Source organism: Eublepharis macularius, chromosome 2 (assembly GCF_028583425.1).
Source record: "Eublepharis macularius isolate TG4126 chromosome 2, MPM_Emac_v1.0, whole genome shotgun sequence".
NCBI lineage: Eukaryota > Metazoa > Chordata > Lepidosauria > Squamata > Eublepharidae > Eublepharis > Eublepharis macularius.
The window spans coordinates 232,416,785-232,436,059 of record NC_072791.1 but is presented as its reverse complement, the minus strand read 5'-3'; the positions used below and the strand labels follow the sequence as shown (position 1 = coordinate 232,436,059).

At 43.9% G+C, this 19,275-nt stretch overlaps 1 protein-coding gene across 9 annotated transcripts in view; it reads left to right on the top strand.

The window, feature by feature from the left end:
• ABI2 (abl interactor 2) overlaps window positions 1–19,275 on the top strand; it is a 97,302-nt gene that overhangs the window by 31,264 nt on the left and 46,763 nt on the right. For all 9 annotated transcript variants that reach the window (XM_054972276.1, XM_054972272.1, XM_054972275.1 and 6 more), the window contains exon 2: window positions 13,530–13,697. In XM_054972276.1, coding sequence (XP_054828251.1) covers window positions 13,530–13,697 — 168 coding nt within the window. The remainder of the gene's footprint in view (window positions 1–13,529; window positions 13,698–19,275) is intronic.

Sequence of the window (19,275 nt, the reverse complement as noted above, 5' to 3'; positions counted from 1 at the left end):
GTTACCGTGTGAGAGTGGCTGTGAGGTAAAAAAAGGGACTTTTTTTCTTAAACAAAAGCAGAATTTATAATTATATAAGTGTGATGGTTGTAGAGTTTTGATATACTTATTGGTTTTGGAATAGTTCTTAATAGGCTTCCCAGTTGCCCACTGGTGGTGAACAATCTCCTGGAGGTTTGCTCCGTTGCCTGCAGATCGCTGGCGATCGGCAGGAGGTGGCAATCCCTCCAGTGATTGTCTGCCACTGGCAGGCAACCCAGGAAAGCATGCACCAGGCATGCTCCTGGTGGGGTACGATGATATCACTTCCCAAAATGACATCATCACGCTGGCTGTGGGTGCACTTCACTGAGGCCAATTTTGGCTCCAAATGGGCTGAATTGGCCCAGAAGCATACCCATTGCTGGTACGATGGTGGCAGTTCCTGGAAATTATGTCACTGCACCTTACTGGGAGCGTGTGCTTTGCGTGTGAGGGGGAATCTACTCCAAGTCAGTCCTGGGTCCTCACCCCTCCCCACAGGAGGGTATAGGGACCTGAGAACCCTAGTTTTTAAACTTGGTGGTTTCAGAAATAATTATCTTTTTGAAGGTATATTCACTGACTCTGTCACACAGACCGATCTTTCAGACAGATCTTCACTAATAAACCCTCTTCTCATCCACACAGACATAGAGTCACTTGAGCTTTCTCACACAGCTTGCCAGACTCAGCTAGAAGATCTCTCTCTCTCTCCCTGAGATATACACATGTTGACTGAAAACTTCCCTCTGCTCTCTGATATAAACTAGTTTATTCTGCCCGCTAGGGTGCAGCTACTGGCCAGTCAGATTACACTCTGCTCACCCATCCAGCTTACCTTCTTTTCTCAGAGACCTGGATTTAAACCCACTGTAACGAGTGGTCAAAACCCCACAATGGCAAGCAGAAATAAAATCTAAATGAAATAATGTTAAATGCAAAACTGCCATGTGAGCTGTATAGGTACTCTGTGGTCTGACATTTTGTGTACAGCTACAACTACAGTGGCACTTCAGTATATTCTCAGACCCAATTCTCTACATGTGCATTTGAATAATGGAGCCTGTGCTACATGAATGTTTCAGAATTTTGCTATCTATTGAAATTAATGACATGGAATGCTCATTGGAAGGAGCTCATGTAAGAACAGTGTCATTTTAGAATAAGATCTGCAAGTGCAAATGAAATAACTGCAGGGGGCGTACTTTGTAATAAAGGGTGAAATGTACTTCTCAAATGGTGAAGAAATTACGATGGTAGCTGTAGCTTATCCCATGCCTTGACAAGCATTCTTTGGTTCTAGGAATCAGCCCCCAAATTTTGGATCCAGACTTATTTTTCATCCTTTTGTATTTAAATGACTGTAATTTCTAACTATTACTACCACAAAACTGATCATAAGCTCTTCACAGCTTAACTATTACTACCACAAAACCTGATTATAAGCTCTTGTAATTTTATTCAAGCTATGACAAAAGCGCTGCAGTATGCAAGCCAATATGAGGTAATCATGGTCATTGTTGTGACAGACTGCATGTCAGATTCGCCTCCAGCATACCTGTCATGGGTTATGGATTTCTTGCTGCAGTGTGTAGTGGACTTCTGAGAACATGCAGAGGGAACCTGTTTTGCTGACTAGTTGCTAGCTGCTTATCTTGCAGGTGCTTTGGTTGCCATTTCCTGGCCAGCCTGTGAACATGGCCTTGAAGTTCCAGTCGAGACGGCACCAACCCCCTAGGAGACTGAGCAGAGCTCATCCTTTCCCTCCTCCTCTCTTCCCTGGCTCCCTGGCTCAGCGCACCAAAATCCTAATGGACTTTCTTTCCCACTGGGGGGCGTGGACTTTGTCCTATAATTAACCTTGCTTTGCTGCCTTGAGTCACTTCAGCCAGTGATCCTGTCTGACCATCTTGATACTGGTATTCTTTAATGAAGTATCTTTAACTCATACACCTGAGTGATGCAGTGAAGTGCTTGGGGAAAATATCTGGCAAGACCTGACACCCTAACCTCTCTCCAATTTCTAATAATTTCACTATTGTTTTAAAAAGTTGTGTTTGAATATCTGAGCTAGTACAGAAATAACTGGTCAAATGAATTCAACAGTCATCACAGAATGGTGAAAACTAACATGATGTGATATGATAAATAAGCTTTGTACTTCCACTGATGATTACCAAGAGACTCTGCAATGAAATCATTACTGGAAATACTAGGTGCCTGGCATTTGTTGAACCCTAGCTTGCACTACCTGGGGTACCTATTGCTTCTTGGGTAAATTTGATGTGCTTATTTTGTTAGCAGGTTCTCTTTAAATGATGACAAAATATCTCAGAATAAAATAAAATATTTTGCATTGCTGTTATATTTATTTCCCCATTTTATGTCTATAATTTAAAGTTCATGTTTAAATGCTTTTTTGTATTAACATGGTCACCTCTGGAAACTGGTTATCTTTTGTATCTTTTACATGAGAATTGAGGCATCTTCAGCTATAGGACAGCTGTGTGTGTGTGTTATGTGTCGTCAAGTCACCTCCAACCCATGGCGACCCTATGAATGAAAGACCTCCAAAAGGTCCTATCATTAACAGACTTGCTCAGGTCCTGCAAACTGGAGGATGTAGCTTCTTTCATTGAGTCAAGCCATCTCATTTTAGGTCTTCCTCTTTTCCTACTGCCTTTCACTTTCCCTAGCATTATTAACTTTTCCAGAGAATCTTGTCTTCTCAAGATGTGACCAAAGTATGATAACCTTAGTCTTGTCATTTAGCTTCTAGGCAGAATTCAGGCTGATTTGATCTAGTACCCGCTTATTGGTCTTTTGGCTGTCCATGGTACCTGCAAAACTCTCCTCCAGCACCACATTTCAGATGAATCCATTTTCTTCCTGTCAGCTTTCTTCACTGTCCAGCTTTCACATCCATACATGGCAATGGGGAATACTATAGCTTTGATTATTTTAATCTTTGTCCCCAGAGAGACATCTTTATTTTTTAGGATCTTCTCTAGCTCCCTCACAGCTGCTCTTCCAAGTCTCAATCTTCTTCTGATTCCCTCATTGCAGTCTCCCTTTTGGTTGATGAATCAGCCAAGGAATAGAAAATCTGGAACAATTTCATTTTCTTCATTGCCAAATTTAAAATTGTCTAATTCCTCAGTAATTACTTTTGTCGTCTTTATGTTAAACTGTAATCCTGCTTTGGCTAGAAAGGTATTAATCATACACTGAATTATTATGTAAACATTTGCTGTGGTAGCTGTGATTATTATTGGTTTTTGATTTTGAATGTTTTATGGGGGCCACCTGCATCCTTGTTTGTTCACTAGAGTTTCTCACAGCTTGTAAAGCAGAATTGTAGCTTTTATGGGTGCAAAGCCTGCGAATGAGTTCTCCTAAAGGCTTTATGTAGAGGTTGAATAAAATAGGAGATAAGATTGCACCCTGTGGAACCCCACAAGATAGCTCCCATTCTGGAGATAGCTGATCTCCAGCAGCAACTCTTTGAGTCCGTTCCATGAAAAATGATTTAAACCAGTCCAAGGCGCATCCTTTGATGCCCACTTTTTTTCTAGACTCCTCAACAGAATGGCATCGTCTACTGTGTCAAAGGCTGCAGATAGATACAGGAGGAGCAATAACGAGGCATGGCCTTTGTCTACGTCTGTTTTTGTCCATTTTTATGCCAGTGTCAACTGCCAACTTTCCTCAAGGAGAATCCTGGGAATTATAGTTCACTGTTGCTGCTGAATTATATTAGATCTATAGTCTCTTCACAGAACTATGTTTCATTTTCAGTCTTCTGTGCAGTTCCACATGGGACTGCGCACACGCAGGCCTGCCAATTTGGAGGTTTTTAAGCTAAATTTCCACCAGGGGGCACCCTTGCCTCCCACAGCACATGCACGGCTGTTTCTCACCGAAAACAGCCCCTTAGGAGGTGGGGTGCCCCCTGCTACCATCAGTTCCTCATTTGTGGCTGTTAGAAGAGGTTTTAGCTGATCATGTTTGAGATAAGTAGTTGCATTGCTATCATGGTCGAAGGCACCTTGGAGCTGAATGCCATCTGTTTCACTCGAGGTGTTGAGCCTTCTGGATCCAATGCGAACCCGACCAAATGCTTTGGAGTCAAGATCTCCTACATGGTCGGATCTGACCGCTAGGATCCAACGATCGAAGTCAAAGGAGTCGATCATAACCCCAAACCCTAACTTATTTAGTTGGATCCAAGCAGAAGGGAGACGTCAGGAGAGCTGCCCAAGAAGAGAACAAAGAAGATGAAGCACCTATCAAAAAAAGAGCCTCCCAGAGCATCTCCAGGAGGGGACAGGATTGTGCCAGAGGTGTTGGTATTTGAACCACCCCCCGCTCCATTGCTTCGTTCAAAGTCTCCGTCGGTATGCTCCAGGTCATTGTCTGTCCATTCCTCAGAGGAGGAATGAGAAATTCCTCACAGAAAACAGCTGTCACGTCGCTCCCCACAGGGAGAATGTTATTATTCCTATAGAGAGGATGTGTGGTACCATCAAGGCCACCCCCGCTATGGAGTGGATATGGGGGGGTCATATTACACTGATGTAATGTCCAGAGAACTATCACCTGTACCCATGAGAAGGCAACATTCTCTCTCAAGCTCCAGAATGGCTTTTGAACTATCTGAACCTGACCTTGAGACAGACCCATATCAAGACGGATTGTCCCAGAACACCGTCAGATCCATCTCCAGATGAAGTGGTAGGGGAGTCAGGAGAGACATCACCCACAGACTATTATACAGAGCAGATGTCGAGAGCACTGGAGATAGACATCTCATCGGCAGAGCCCAAACCAAAAGATAAAATGCTGCAACATCTGTACTTGGTCTCCCCTTTCAGCATAGCATTTCCTGTGAATGAGGGTTTTGTGGGCATGATGGGTGCATTATACCAAAAGCTGGCATCTGCTACAGCTACTTCCAAGAAGGCAGAGCCTTTGTAAGACCAAGGATGAATCATGTCCATATCTATCAACACACCCTCCCACTTCTTCATTGATCATGGAGGAAAAGCAATCCAGGCAGAGACAGGGCCCACACTCAGCACTCTCTGATAAAGAAGGAAAGAAGCTAGAGACACTGGGGAGAAAAAATTATTCATAAGCTGTGCTGAATATTAAAATAGCAAATTACGCTGCGATGATGGGGGCGTACCAGTTGTTCTTGTGGAACAAGGCCGCAGCTTTCTACGACAAATTGCCTGAGGACCAAATTCCGCTGATAAAAATCATCCAAAAGGAGGCCGTGAGGTTGGCAAGGCATCAGATAAACGTAGGCAGGAACGTGGCAGACACCTCTGTGAGAACAATGGCCTGTGCGGTGGTGTTGAGATGACATGTGTGACTGAGAGCTACAGCACTGCCTATGGAGACAAGAAATAAAATGAAGGACCTTCCCTTTGAAGGGAAGACTTTATTCTCTGAAAAGACAGATGAATATCTGTCCCATAAATGGGAAGACTGATTAATGGCTCGCATATGGCATCATCCCTCCAACCCAACAGGGACAAGGAAAAAGCCAGTTCAGGCAACAGTCACAGTATAGGGGAAAGTCCTCTATCGCTTTCAGCCCTATCAGCAATACTCGCATCCTACTCAACACCCATGCCAAGGTACTCAGGGCACCTTTGGAAGGAGGAAGCAAGCCGACAGGTCGAGACAAGGGTTGCACTCCCATCACTCTAAGGAGCAGGTCCAGACTCCGAAGTAGTTCTGACTGGAACAAGGGCAAAACCCTACCTTTGGGCAGAGGCTGCAGGTTTATTATTCTGTTTGGTGTGGCATTACCACAAATGTTTGGGTTCTTAAGATCGTAAACACCGGTTATAAAATTGAGTTTAAAAGTTCTCCACGTCTGAGTCTCCCTACTTTCTCAGGTTCTCAGAAATGCCCTGAATTGGTGGTAGAACTCAGTGCTCTGCTGGACATGGGTGCAGTGCAGCAACTGCCCGAGGGGGAGTCAAACTTAGGTTTTTACTCCAGATTCATGGTAGACAAAAAAGATGGGGGACATAGGCCAATATTAGATCTCAGGAACCTGAACAAATTTATTATTACCTGCAAATTTCATATGACCACATTGCATACAGTCATGTCATTGATAACACCAAATTGTTGGTTTGCTGTACTAGATTTAAAGGATGTGTACTTCCATGTCTCTATCCATAAGACACATAGGAAATTCTTAAGATTTACCTATGAAGGGAAGGCATATCAGCATTGCATCCTACCCTTTGGGCACCCCGTGTTTTCACTGTGTGTGGCAGTGGTCATTGCCCATTTGAGGACATAAAATTGCTGTATCTATCCTTATCTTGATGACTGGCTCCCCACAGGCCAGTTGGAGGAGGAGGTATGCAGGCAGGTTCAATTAATTCTATATACCTGCTTGCAACTGGGGTTATTTGTTAATCAGAAGAAATCCAAATTAACCCCAGCAAGGAAGGTACAATTTATAGGAGCCGTCTGGACGGTGTCTCAAACAAGGCTTTCTTGCCTGTAGAAAGGATACAAAGGATAGAGGGTTTGGTGAGGATTTTTCAAAGGTATTGTTTTCAGACAGCAAGATTCAAATCCTTCTGGATTTCATGGCATCGACCATTGCAGTGGTTCCTTTTGCTAAACTCAGAATGTGAGAATTACAACTATGGTTCATTTTGGTGTTCCACAATGAGAGGGATTTGTAGATTTAATATCCCTAGATGAGTCATAGCATCATTACAATGGTAGCTAGTGGATACACATTTATCAGAAGGGGTCCCTTTTGGACACAGTCTCAGAGGTGTCCATTACCACAGATGCTTCCAGCTCAGGTTGGGGGGCACGTTGCGGAGACCTTTACACCCATGGAACATGGGTTAAATATGAGAGGGAATTGCACATTAATCTTTTCAAATTAAAAGCAATCCATTATGCTTTAATGTCATTCTCAAATGTGGTGAAAAACAGATCAGTACTGATCCTCACCGACAATTCTACTGCTATTATTTATATCAACTAGCAGGGGGGCACCAGATCCAAGACTCTGTGCAAGGAAGCCATATCAATTTGGAATTGAGCAGTGGATCATGGAGTGCACCTAAATGTGGCAAGCATACCAGGGATAACATAAGAACATAAGCAAAGCCATGTTGGATCAGGCCAGTGGCCCATCCAGTCCAACATTCTGTCACACACAGTGGCTAGAAATCCAGTGCCATCTAAAGGACTGTCAGTGAGGCCAGGACACCAGAAGCCCTCCCACTGCCTTCCTTCCAGCACCAAGACAACAGAGCACCACCTCCCCACAAAGAGAATACCATCTATCTCCTGTGGCTAATAGCCACTGATGGACCTCTGCTCCATATATTTGTCCAGTCCCCTCTTGAAGCTGGCAATGCTTGTAGCTGCCACCACCTCCTGTGGCAACAAATTCCATGTGTTTATCACCCTTTGTGTAAAGTAGTATTTTCTTCTATCTGTTCTAACCCGACTGCTCAATAATTTCATAGAGTGCCCACGAGTTCTTGTATTGTGAGAAAGGGAGAAAAACACATCTTTCTCTACCTTCTCTAACCCGTGCATTATCTTGTAAACCTCTATCATGTCTCCCCTCAGTCGTCTTTTCTCCAGGCTAAAGAGCCCCAAGCGCCTCAATCTTTCCTCATAGGGAAAGTGTTCCAACCCTTTAATCATTTTAGTTGCCCTTCTCTGTACTTTTTCCAGTGCTATGATATCTTTTTTAAGGTGTGGCGACCAGAACTGTACACAGTACTCCAAATGAGGCCTCACCATCGATTTATACAGAGGCATTATGATACCGGCTGATTTGTTTTCAATCCCTTTCCTAATAACCCCTAGCATAGCATTAGCTTTTTTAATGGCAGTCGCACACTGTGCTGACGTTTTTAGTGAGTTATCTATCATGACTCCAAGATCTCTCTCTTGGTCAGTCTCCGCCAGTTCAGACCCCATCAACTTGTATTTATATTTTGGATTTTTGGTTCCAATGTGCATTACTTTGCACTTGGCTACATTGAACCTCATTTGCCACATGGATGCCCACTCTTCTAGCCTCGACAGATCCCTTTGGAGTGCCTCACAATCCTCTCTGGCTTTCACCACCCTGAACAATTTCGTGTCATCTGCAAATTTAGCCACTTCACTGCTTAATCCCAATTCCAAATCATTAATAAACAAGTTAAAAAGCATTGGACCCAATACCGACCCCTGTGGCACCCCACTGCTCACCACCCTCCACTGTGAGAAGTGCCCGTTTATACTCACTCTCTGTTTCCTATTAATTAGCCAGTTTTTGATCCACAAGAGGACTTGGCCCTTTATCCCATAGCTACTGAGCTTACTTAGGAGCCTTTGATGAGGATAGACAATACCATGCCAGATTGCCTCAGCAGATTAGGTTACAGTCCTCACGAATGGTCTATCAAAGACTCTTACATAAACCTAGTTTTTCATAGTTGGGGATTTCTGGACATTGATTTATTTGCAACATGGGAAAATTGGAAGGCCAACCTGTTTTGCTCAAGGGGTGACCAAAAGCGAGACTCGCTAGGAGATGCTTTCCAGCTGCATTGGTCAGGTCGTTTCATCTATGCATTCCTGCCCATCCGTTACTAGCCAAGGTCATAAGCAAACTTCAGTCAGACGATTTGAGAGCAATTGTAACAAGTACTTTCACTTACCCAATGAACCGGATCTCCTGTCTTGGAGGGGAATCTTTCATCACGACATACTGAAACTCAGACTGACAGCATGACTGATAACGCCAGATGAACATTCACTGAGAGTGTAGCATAGGTTGTCCACCAGACAATTGTATGGGCTAAAATGAGAAAAATTCAGAACATAGATAGAAGGGAGAATTTTTTTTTTTTTTTTATAATTTTTTTTTATTTTTCATAACTACAAAACACTACACCAGACTATCACAAGGAAAGGGGAGAGGGAAGGGACAAAGGGGGGTGGAAAAAGAAAAGGGGGGGGGGAATGAACTACAAACACTAAACACTACACTTCAATGTTTCCCTTCATACTGTCATAATACAAAAATAGCTCCATAGAATAATGATGGAGTGGTTAATCATACAGAAAATAAACATTTCAAATTCTGATTAAACTTTCCTCCCCCTTCTAGGTCCCGGACGCAATTCTCTCTGTGCAACTGCTGTTGCGATGCTCTCCTCCTCCTCCCCCCCCTCCGGCTCCTCCTTTTCTTCGTTCTTGGTGCAGCAGAGTTCTGGGTTTTTATTCTCAAAATCCTTTAGTTGATCTTCTGATAATATCTTATAGGCCTGATCTTTATATCTGAACCATATTCCTTCCGGGAATAACCATTTGTACTTTATTCCATGGTCCCTCAGAAGAGCTGCAAACTTTTTATATTTAAAACGCCGTTTCCGGACTAGAAATGGAACGTCCTTCAAAATCTTGACTTTCAAACCCATAAAGTCCAAATCCGCATTGTATGAGTTATATAGGATGGTGTCCCGAATCTTTTTAGATGAAAAGTCAATAATGATCTCACGAGGCAACTGTCGCTTTGTTGCATATTTTGAAGAAGCCCGACGGACCTCCAAAATGGCGCTTTTAACCTCTTCTTTAGTTGTCCTCGCGGGTGTCGCCAGTAGTTCCGAGACCAAATCCCACAGATCCTCATTTTCCTCCTCTTTCACGTTTTGGAGACGCAAAATTGTCTGCGTTCGTTCCACCTGTAGCCCGATCAGCTGGTTCTCCACCAACTTCAGCTCCTTTTTTGTAGCCTTCACAAGTGACGCACTTTCCAGAGCAGACTTTTCTGCCCCCCCCCCCCCGCTGCTGCCTTAATGGTTTTCACCTCGCTTTCAATTAAGCCCACCCTTTGATCAGTTTCGTTCAGCTTGTCAACAAAGGGTTTTATGGCTTCCACCACCGCCCTGCGCACCAACTCTTCGAGCGACTCCCCCTTCTGCAAGGTAGCCGAGATTGACTTACCGAGAGCGGGACTTTGCTTCTTTGCTGCCATTTTGGGGGGGGGGGGCGCCAACAAAATTCTGGAACTCCACGAAGGGGAAGAGCGAGTCTTCTTCAGATCAACCTCTCCTTCACAAACGCTTGTAGAACAGAAGGGATTCGCTTGTTTACAGGCTTCCGCCTGTTTCTTTTACTTGCCGTTTCTCGTTGCCCGGCAGCACTCGAGGCGCCGCGCACATCTGCCGGCCTCCATAGGGACAAACGGGCAATTCCCCCCCCGCATTGATTTCGGGGAGTTCTTCCCGCCGCGTCCCGGACCCTGGCTCCCTCCCTGGGAGTCCTGGGGGCTAATCCTTGCGGATCAGCCGCCCGGTCAGGGTGCCCGGTCGTTTCCTCCCGGACCAGCCGAGAGGAGCGTCCGGCATGGCTGAGAAAACGAAACCGAATCCCATAGAAGGGAGAAATTTAAGTGCCACTGACAGTGATCTAGCTACCATCTTAGAATTCTTACTAGAACTCAAACAAAAAGGATTATCAAACTCGTCAGTTAAAATGTATTTAGCAGCAATTTTGGCATTCCATGCCCCAATTGATAAGACAGTCTTCTTCCACAATACATCTAAGATGTTTTTGAAAGGGCTGCACAAGGTTTCCATCCGCAAAAAGGGTAGTACCACAATGGTCTCTACAGCTGGTGTGGTCAAAACTACTGGCAAAGCCCTTTGAGCCATTGGCAACGTGCCACCTAAGACTGTTGTCAGTGAAGGTTGCATTACTGGTGGCTATTGCATCAGCAAGAAGGGTGAGCAAATTAGCAGCCCTATATGTCGAACTGTCTTTTATGAAGGTTCACCAAGAAAAGGTAGTGTTTGAGAATGAAATTGGATTTTTTTTACCAAAAATAGTTTTGAAGTTCGCATGTCTCAGGAAATAGTGTTGCCTATCTTTTTTCAAAACCAGTGAAATGAGGCAGAGGGGGCCTTGCATACCTTGGATGTCAAGAGAGTGATCCTGTTTTATATGGATTGCACCAAATCATTTAGAATAGACACATTTCTTTGTTTTTCTGGACCGAATAAAGGAAAGAATGCGAGCGCACAGACCATTGCAAGGTGGGTAGTACAGGCAATAAGACTGTTACAAAAATGCTAACTTACCTTGCACCCTAAAAGTAGAGATGGGCACGAACAGAAAAAAAACCGAACATGATGTTCGTTGCCATCTGCAAACAGGGACTCACGAACGACCATGAACATGACCCTGTTCATGAACATGTTTGTGGTTGGCTGTTTGTAGGGGCCAGCAGGCTCTCCTCTAGCCATCATCCAAGTTTGGTCAAGATCCCTACTGCACCACTCCCAGAAACGTGACCTGAGCAGGCACCAGGAAAGGTACTAATAATAAATAATAGCTTGGCCCCAGAGCCTGGCAGCAGCCCTGAAACCTGAGGGTGAGTAGATCCCTACCGCACCACTCCCAGACACCCTACCTGAGCAGGCAGCAGGAAAGGTACCAAGAGTAAATAATAGCTTGGCCCCAGAGCCTGGCAGCAGCCCTGGAACTTGAAGGGGTAGATCCGTATCCCACCACACACAAAGAAATTTCAAGCTCCAATTCACTCTGCCTGCCTCTCTATCAAAATGCCAACAGCAGCTCTCTCCCTCTCTACTGTCTGTAAAGACTAGCCAGAGCTGGGAGCCCTCCCCTCCCCCCTGCTCTTTGCTCTCTTGTAACAAATTTGGAGCTCCACACTTGGAAGGAAGACCTGCCTATCAAGCTAAATTGGACTTAGATTGGGGTTTCCAGGGCAACAGCAGGAGTTTAGACAGAATTCAGACAATCCCTGCCTATGTTGCCAAGGGAATTGATAGAAAGGAGGCAGTAGTGGATGCAGCAGTACTTCAATTGATCTTCCTGTGAAAAGAAGCAAGCTCCACTGCCCAGGTAAATAGCTTATTAATCTCCCATGTGTGACTGCACAGAAGACCAAAAATGAAAAACAGGGTTGCACTTACCTGCAACTGTTGTTCATTGAGATCTTCTGTGCAGGCACAAATACCCTCCCTCCTTCCTTGCTAAGGCTCTTCTACTTACCTGGAGAGTACGGTGGTGAAAGAGGACTGAGGGTAGCAGGGTTGCCCCGCCTCCCAAGGGGTTGTTTTTGGTGGGAAGCAGCCGCACATGTGCTGCAGGGGGTGAAAGCGCCCCCTGGTGGAAATTTATCTTTAAAACCTCCAAATTGGCAGGCCTGCTCGTACGCAGTCCCATGTGTGCCTGCACAGGAGACCTCAGCTGAACAACAGTTACAGGTAAGTGCAACCCTGTTTTTCCTAAGGTTTCCTAAGAAGAGAGAGGAACTGATTATCAGATACTTAACAGCAGTATGTAGAACGTGCCAAGAAAATAGAAAGGAATATTGGTTTTCTACAAGGTAGCTTCATAGACTTTATTTAATCTAGAACAGCATCTATTTTTTTTATGGTACTGGTCTGCTTTCTGATCAAATCCACTATTTATGATTCATTTTTTCAGATTTCATACCATCCTTCTTTCCAATGAGTTAAGGATGTATGTGAAGCTGCATGATTTTATCTTTGTTGCATGAGGGATAGATTTAGGTCTAGAGAGAATATTATTCCACAAACCATGCAGGGAGCTTAACTGCAGAGCAGGACTTTGACCTAGAGATTCCTACAGCCAACAGTCTAGTCACTGAGCAGTGGCTCTCTGAAATATTTCAGGGTGGATTGCATCTGAGAAACTTCATAGTTCATATTGGGGCCCACTTGACTTCCAAGGCTCAAGATTTATGACAGCCATACATTTCTCCCGGGTTTTCATTTGCTTCTATCGAAGACTTGGATCTATCAAAGTTTCTGTTGACAGAAGGGATTTCCATCTGTGAAGCATGACTTTTCCACATCCACTTGTTTGCGTGACAGCACTAAATTTCCTTCCAAAGCGCTGTTCCAGGAGACAGGATTCCCAGAAAAGAAATGAGAGGGGGCTGGAGGTATGCTGCAGGAAGGGTGAACCGGAGGAAAGTTTCCTACTTCCATTCATAGGATCCCATTTGTAAGTGTATGAATGGGAATAAAAATGCGAGCCATATCTGAGCTCACAAAAATATGCCATGAGCAGGTTCACTGCCATGTTTTGCAGAGCATTTTGAATTTCCTAAATAGACGTAGAGTGTAAGCAAGTCATGCTAGAGAAAGCAATTGATCTTTATACAGAATACAGTTCTGCATGGGGCCTGTCATTGCATGCTGAGAAATCTGGCTTGCTATGTATCTCAGACATTTTCCCTCTAGAGTCTGTTCTGTTTGATGGTGTAGAGAGTTGTTCAATCTATATGGTGAGCTGCCAGCTCAAAATGTTCTGTCATAGAGAGACAATTGCTACTAGAAACTGTACTCTCTATGCATGAGCCTGAAGTGTGCAGTTTCAAAGGAGAGATATTATTTGTTACTTTTCTGAAAGTAGTTAATGTAACAAATGTGTATCTAATTTTTTTCCTTGTTTAGTCAACAGATAAACAGCGGGCCCTAGAAGAAACCAAAGCTTACACAACTCAGTCTTTAGCAAGTGTAGCCTATTTGATCAACACCTTGGCCAACAATGTTCTACAAATGCTCGATATCCAGGCATCCCAGCTTAGGCGCATGGAATCTTCAATCAACCACATTTCACAAGTGAGAGAACTTGCTTTTGCTAAACATATACCATAGAGCCATTGTGTTGAACTCAGTAGATCAATATTATTGTGTTCCCACAGGCAGAACTTTGAAATAATTGTTCTTATCAGTTAAACTGTTTGGCTGGATTTATAATTTAAATATTCTGTGAATTGATTGGAAAAAACTTCTGTATTTGGATGCTTAAAATTTTGTTCCTAGATATTTAATCATCTTTTCTTGGCTTGATTTTTCATCTTAATGGCGTCCTTTTCTCTTTTATTTCTGAGAACGTTCAGTTATAAATCTTGCTTTTTTGGTGTGCAGTACTAATGCAGGAGGAGACAGATCTTTCTATTTTCTTAGGAAATAATGTGTTCTGGTTATTTTTTTTCCATTTCAGATAGTTCCCCTTCCCTTTTCAAGATCATTATAGTACTTTGGTGTGACATATTTTTATCAAATGTTATGACTTGTGCTTTTGTTCACAAACAAGCTGGGTTGCAGGCCCAGCAGTAAAGTGGTGGTGAGTAGGAGGGCAGGGTAACAAAACAAGACCCAAAGACAGAATTGTTGGAAAATAGAAAGTCACAATCTCAAAAATTAATACATATATTGATTGTGAATAAACAAAGTCATAAAGTGTAATTAATATATCAACCAATTTAGCAGAAAGTGATTACACATAATAATGGAAGGTTCGTGATTGAAGAGAGAGATTAATTCTTCAGATACAACCAGAATAAGTCCCATAAATTTCTGGCGTTCGTAAAGTTGTGGCAAGTTGCAGCCGTAAATAATTCAGCTGTAAAGCCGTCAAGATGAGACGACGAAGCGAAGCAACCGCGAAGTCAAGATAGATATGAGACAGCGCTGGTTGAGGTGGGTAGAGGGGCAACAAGCACATGCCGGCCAATTCCCTCTTCGCTCGTTTCAGATCCAGTATAATCCTTCTTCAGGCCACAATATATTTCAAATTCAAACAGTCTAAATCGTTCCACGCTTCAAGAGACAATATGCTCTTCGCGGTTGCTTCGCTTCGTCGTCTCATCTTGACGCCTTTACAGCTGAATTATTTATGGCTGCGACTTGCCACAACTTTACGAACGCCAGAAATTTATGGGACTTATTCTGGTTGTATCTGAAGAATTAATCTCTCTCTTCAATCACGAACCTTTCATTATTATGTGTAATCACTTTCTGCTTAATTGGTTGATATATTAATTACAATTTATGACTTTGTTTATTCACAATTAATATATGTATTAATTTTTGAGATTGTGTCCTCCTTTGGTACACTTCCTTTTGTGTTAGTCCTGGGAAAATAGAAAGGCCAAAACTTTATTGCTTTACAGCTTATGGAGCCTTGGTGCAGCATAGGGCATGGATTCAAGTATCTGCTGACCTGCCTGCCTACTGATGACCACACAACCTCTGCCCGTCTGCTGAGGGGAGGACAGTAGGATGGCAAGATGTGGGATTCCACATGTGCAGAAACCTCGGCTTGGACGCTCCTGTCACCTCTTAGTGAACATGCCCCAACAACCCTCGAACTGTATTTGGCCTGGAAGTGCCTCACCCGCAAGATCTCTTAAGCAGATCCCCAAGTATGGGGAAACTGGGCTCATGGGCCCAGTACCAAAACCACCCTTCCAGAAGTTCTGACAAAGCTAAAGCAGGCAAGAACCCTGAAACCAACATACACCACAAACGTGCAAAACTGCCAGGAATACAAAACGGAGATCTGACTCATGGGTGAACATTTGACATTAAACACAACAACTGATTTGTGGGGGGTGGGGAGAGGTGGGAATCCAGAATGGCACAGACTCCTGATAGCCCAACAGGCTCCCAAATATAAACCCAGCCAGTAGACCAGAGGGAAGATTAATAAAAAACATAGAGCTGCTAGATATACCAAGGGTCATCTAGTCAACCCCCTGCACAATGTGGGAAATTCTTGGCTGCCTCCTCACTTTCCTAGTGACCCCTGATCAGTGTCCAGAGGAAGGCAGAACACCTCCAGGATCCATGGTCAGTCTGTAAGCTGACCTTCAATGGCATTGCTTGAGATTACAGGATGCATTCTTTGTGATAAAGAAGCTTTTTTAAAGAAGTAGCTGTTACAGTTTTGTTTTAAATACAGCTGTATAAAACATTGCTGTATGCAGTGATAATGTGGGCTGGGGCAATATGCCCTTTTCAAGCTTGGGGAGTATTTTGAAGCTGAACTTGAAGATGAAGTGACCTGTTAAAAGCTGAGCCCTCAGACCTCAGCTGGTCCTCCATGGTGAACTAGAAATACCTTCATAGTCCCTAATGCCTCCTACTTTCCTTTGCTATGCCAGACATTCCATGGGCTTTGGGGTGAAGATACATGTTTTGACTTTATCAGGCTTTCCCATATGATCTTAAAAGGCATTTACAATTTATCCATCTGTAAAATGCACGGTCCTGCTCTCCCTTAAACATCCCGCCCAGTTTAGCAAGGTGCTTGTGAAACTTCTTGATTAAAAGGGCATGAAGAGGGTTAAAAGACTTGAGTCCATCCTATTCATGGAGTTGAGCCCCATGTAATATCATAATCTAAAAGATAAATTAGGAAATCTGGAGAGATGTATTCTTGGTTCCCAAATAATGAATTTCCTTCCTCCAGAAGATTGCTAATTTCCAAGTGTCTTCTAGACATGGTTGGGGAGAGGGTCAGGCATTTGTTGGAAAAAGTAAAGTTTTTTTTCTTGGTATACATGCACTGTTGCTTAAGCTGTTTTAAAAAATAAATAAATATATATGTAGTAGAAAAAAGCTATGTTCAAAACTTCGTTTCCACAGTGAGGAACTTATTTCCTAACTCCTCTGAGAAATTAAACAAAAAAAATCTTGACTGTTTAAATCATTAATCTCCGCAAAGATTTACCAAATACAGAGGATTCTTTGTCTTCATTAAGGAGAGTTATATTCATAAACTTGCTGTTGTACATAAATAGCTAAAGGTAGCAATAATAGATATTAACAAATCCTGTTAGCCTCATAAACTAATTGGGAGCCAGACTTTCATGTTCTAAACAACTGAAACAACTGGCTGGATAACTACACCCAAAGAGTAGTTGTCAGTGGTATCAGGTCTGATTGAAGGGAGGTGTCCAGTGGAGTGCCACAGGGCTCGGTTCTGGGGCCAGTGCTTTTCAATATATAAATGATCTGTACAAGGGTGTGAGGGGATTACTCATTAAATTTGTAGATGACACCAAATTGGGATGAGTAGCAAACACCCTTGAAGTTAGGAATAGAATTCAACGAGATCTGAACATGCTGGAAAAGTGGGCAGATTTGAATAAGATACGATTTAACATGGAGAGAGCCAGTTTGGTGTAGTGGTTAAGAGCACGGGACTCTAATCTGGAAAAACGGTTTGATTCCCCACTCCTCCCCTTGAAGCCAGCTGGGTGACCTTGGGTCAGTCACAGCTCTAGGAGCTCTTGCAGCCCCACCCACCTCACAGGGCATTGTTGTTGTGGGGATAATAATGACATACTTTGTAAACTGCTCTGAGTGGGTGTTAAGTCGTCCTGAAGGGCAGTATATAAATCGAGTGTTGTTATTATTATTATTACATAAGTGTTCTCCACCTGGGTAACAAAAATGCAAAGCATGCATACTGGATGAGGGATGTACTTCTGAGTAGCAGTGTATGTGAACAAGATCTTGGGATATGAGTGGATGGGCAACTAAATATGAGCAGTCAGTGTGATGTAGCAGCAAAAAGGCGAACATAATCTTGGAGTGTATTAACGAAGGCATAACATCTAAATTGCAGGATGTCATTGTCTCACTATATACTGCATTGCTCAGGCCTCACCTTGAGTATTGTGTGCCGTTGTGGAGGCCTCACTTCAAAAAGGATGTGGACAAATTGGAATTAGTGCAGAGAAGAGCAACCTGGATGATAGATAAATAGGCAGTAAAAGCAAAAGAAGTAAACTTTTCAGCCTGGCCCCATTCACCTTGTCCCATGAAATCATGTTTCAGTTTCTTAGGACATTTCTCCTGACAAATAGTGATACATGCAATGTAGGGAAAGCGTATAAAATGTATATGGCCATACAGTTGTCAGAAGCACCAGCAGTTAGTATTGAAACTTTGCTTTGGTTGCTTAACTGTATGGCAGTTAGTATTACAAGTAAGTCTTGTCCGGGGTCCACAGCCCAGCCCCCGGACTTACCTGGAGAAAAGGACGGGAGACCCCCGGGAGACAACCGCCCAGCTGCCTCAACAGACAGTTGTCCAGGGTGGAACGGTCACAGGACACCAGTAATAGAGTCAGGGGGCCCAGAGGCTCCAGAGAAGGCAACACAGCCAGTAGCAAGCGCGGGAGGGGAAGAGCCAGAGGGGGAAGCCAGCCAGGGAAGGACAGCCACGCCCAGCATCATTGGACAGGCAGCCCAGATGCTGGCATCTCAGGAGCAAGGCCAGGGAAGCGCAGCCACGCCCAGCCCCAGTAGACAGGCAGCCCAGATGCCAGCTGGGGTGGCACCTCAGGAGCAAAGGCAGAGATGGCCAAGGCGCATCACCTGGAAAGTTTTTGATAAGGTCCCCCATGACATTCTGATGAGCAAACTGGAAGACTGTGGACTGGACTATAGGACAGTTCGGTGGATAGGGCACTGGTTAGAGGACCGCACCCAAAGAGTGGTGGTCAACGGCGTTTCATCAGATTGAAGGGAGGTGTCCAGTGGGGTGCTGCGGGGCTCGGTTTTGGGCCTGATACTTTCCAATATTTTTATCAATGATCTGGATGAAGGAGTGGAAGGGCTGCTCATTAAATTCGCTGATGATACCAAATTGAGAGGAGTAGCAAACACCCAAGAAGATTAAAATTCAACAAGACCTGAATACTCTGGAGAAGTGGGCAGCTGTGAATAGGATGCAATTCAACAAAGACAAGTGCACAGTATTACATCTGGGCCACAGAAATGGGAAGCACAAATACTGGATGGGGGATACACTTCTGGGCAGTAGTATATGTGAAAGGGATCTTGGGGTAAGAGTGGACTGTAAACTAAATATGAGCAGTCAGTGTGATGCAATGGCAAAAAAGGTTAATTCAATCTTGGGTTGTATCAAAGGGGCAAGAGCGTTTAAATTGCAGGAGGTCATAGTCCTTCTCTATACTGCCTTGGTCAGGCTGCATCTGGAGTATTGTGTGCAGTTCTGGAGGCCTCACTTCAAAAAGGATGTGGACAAAATCGAGAGGGTGCAGAGGAGAGCGACAAGAATGATCAGGGGTCTGGAGACTGAGCCCTACGAGGAAAGGCTAAGGGCCTTGGGAATGTTTAGTTTGGAGAAGAGGAGGTTGAGGGGGGACATGATTGCTCTTTAAATATTTGAAAGGCTGTCATTTGGAGGAGGGCAAGGAGCTGTTCCAGTTGGCAGCAGAGGGTAGGACTCGAAGCAATGGGCTTAAATTACATGCATAAAGGTACCGGCTGGATATTAGGAAAAACTTTTTCACGGTCAGAATAGTTCAAAAGTGGAATCAGCTGCCTAGAGAGGTGGTGAGCTCCCCCTCACTGGCAGTTTTCAAGAAGAGGCTGGA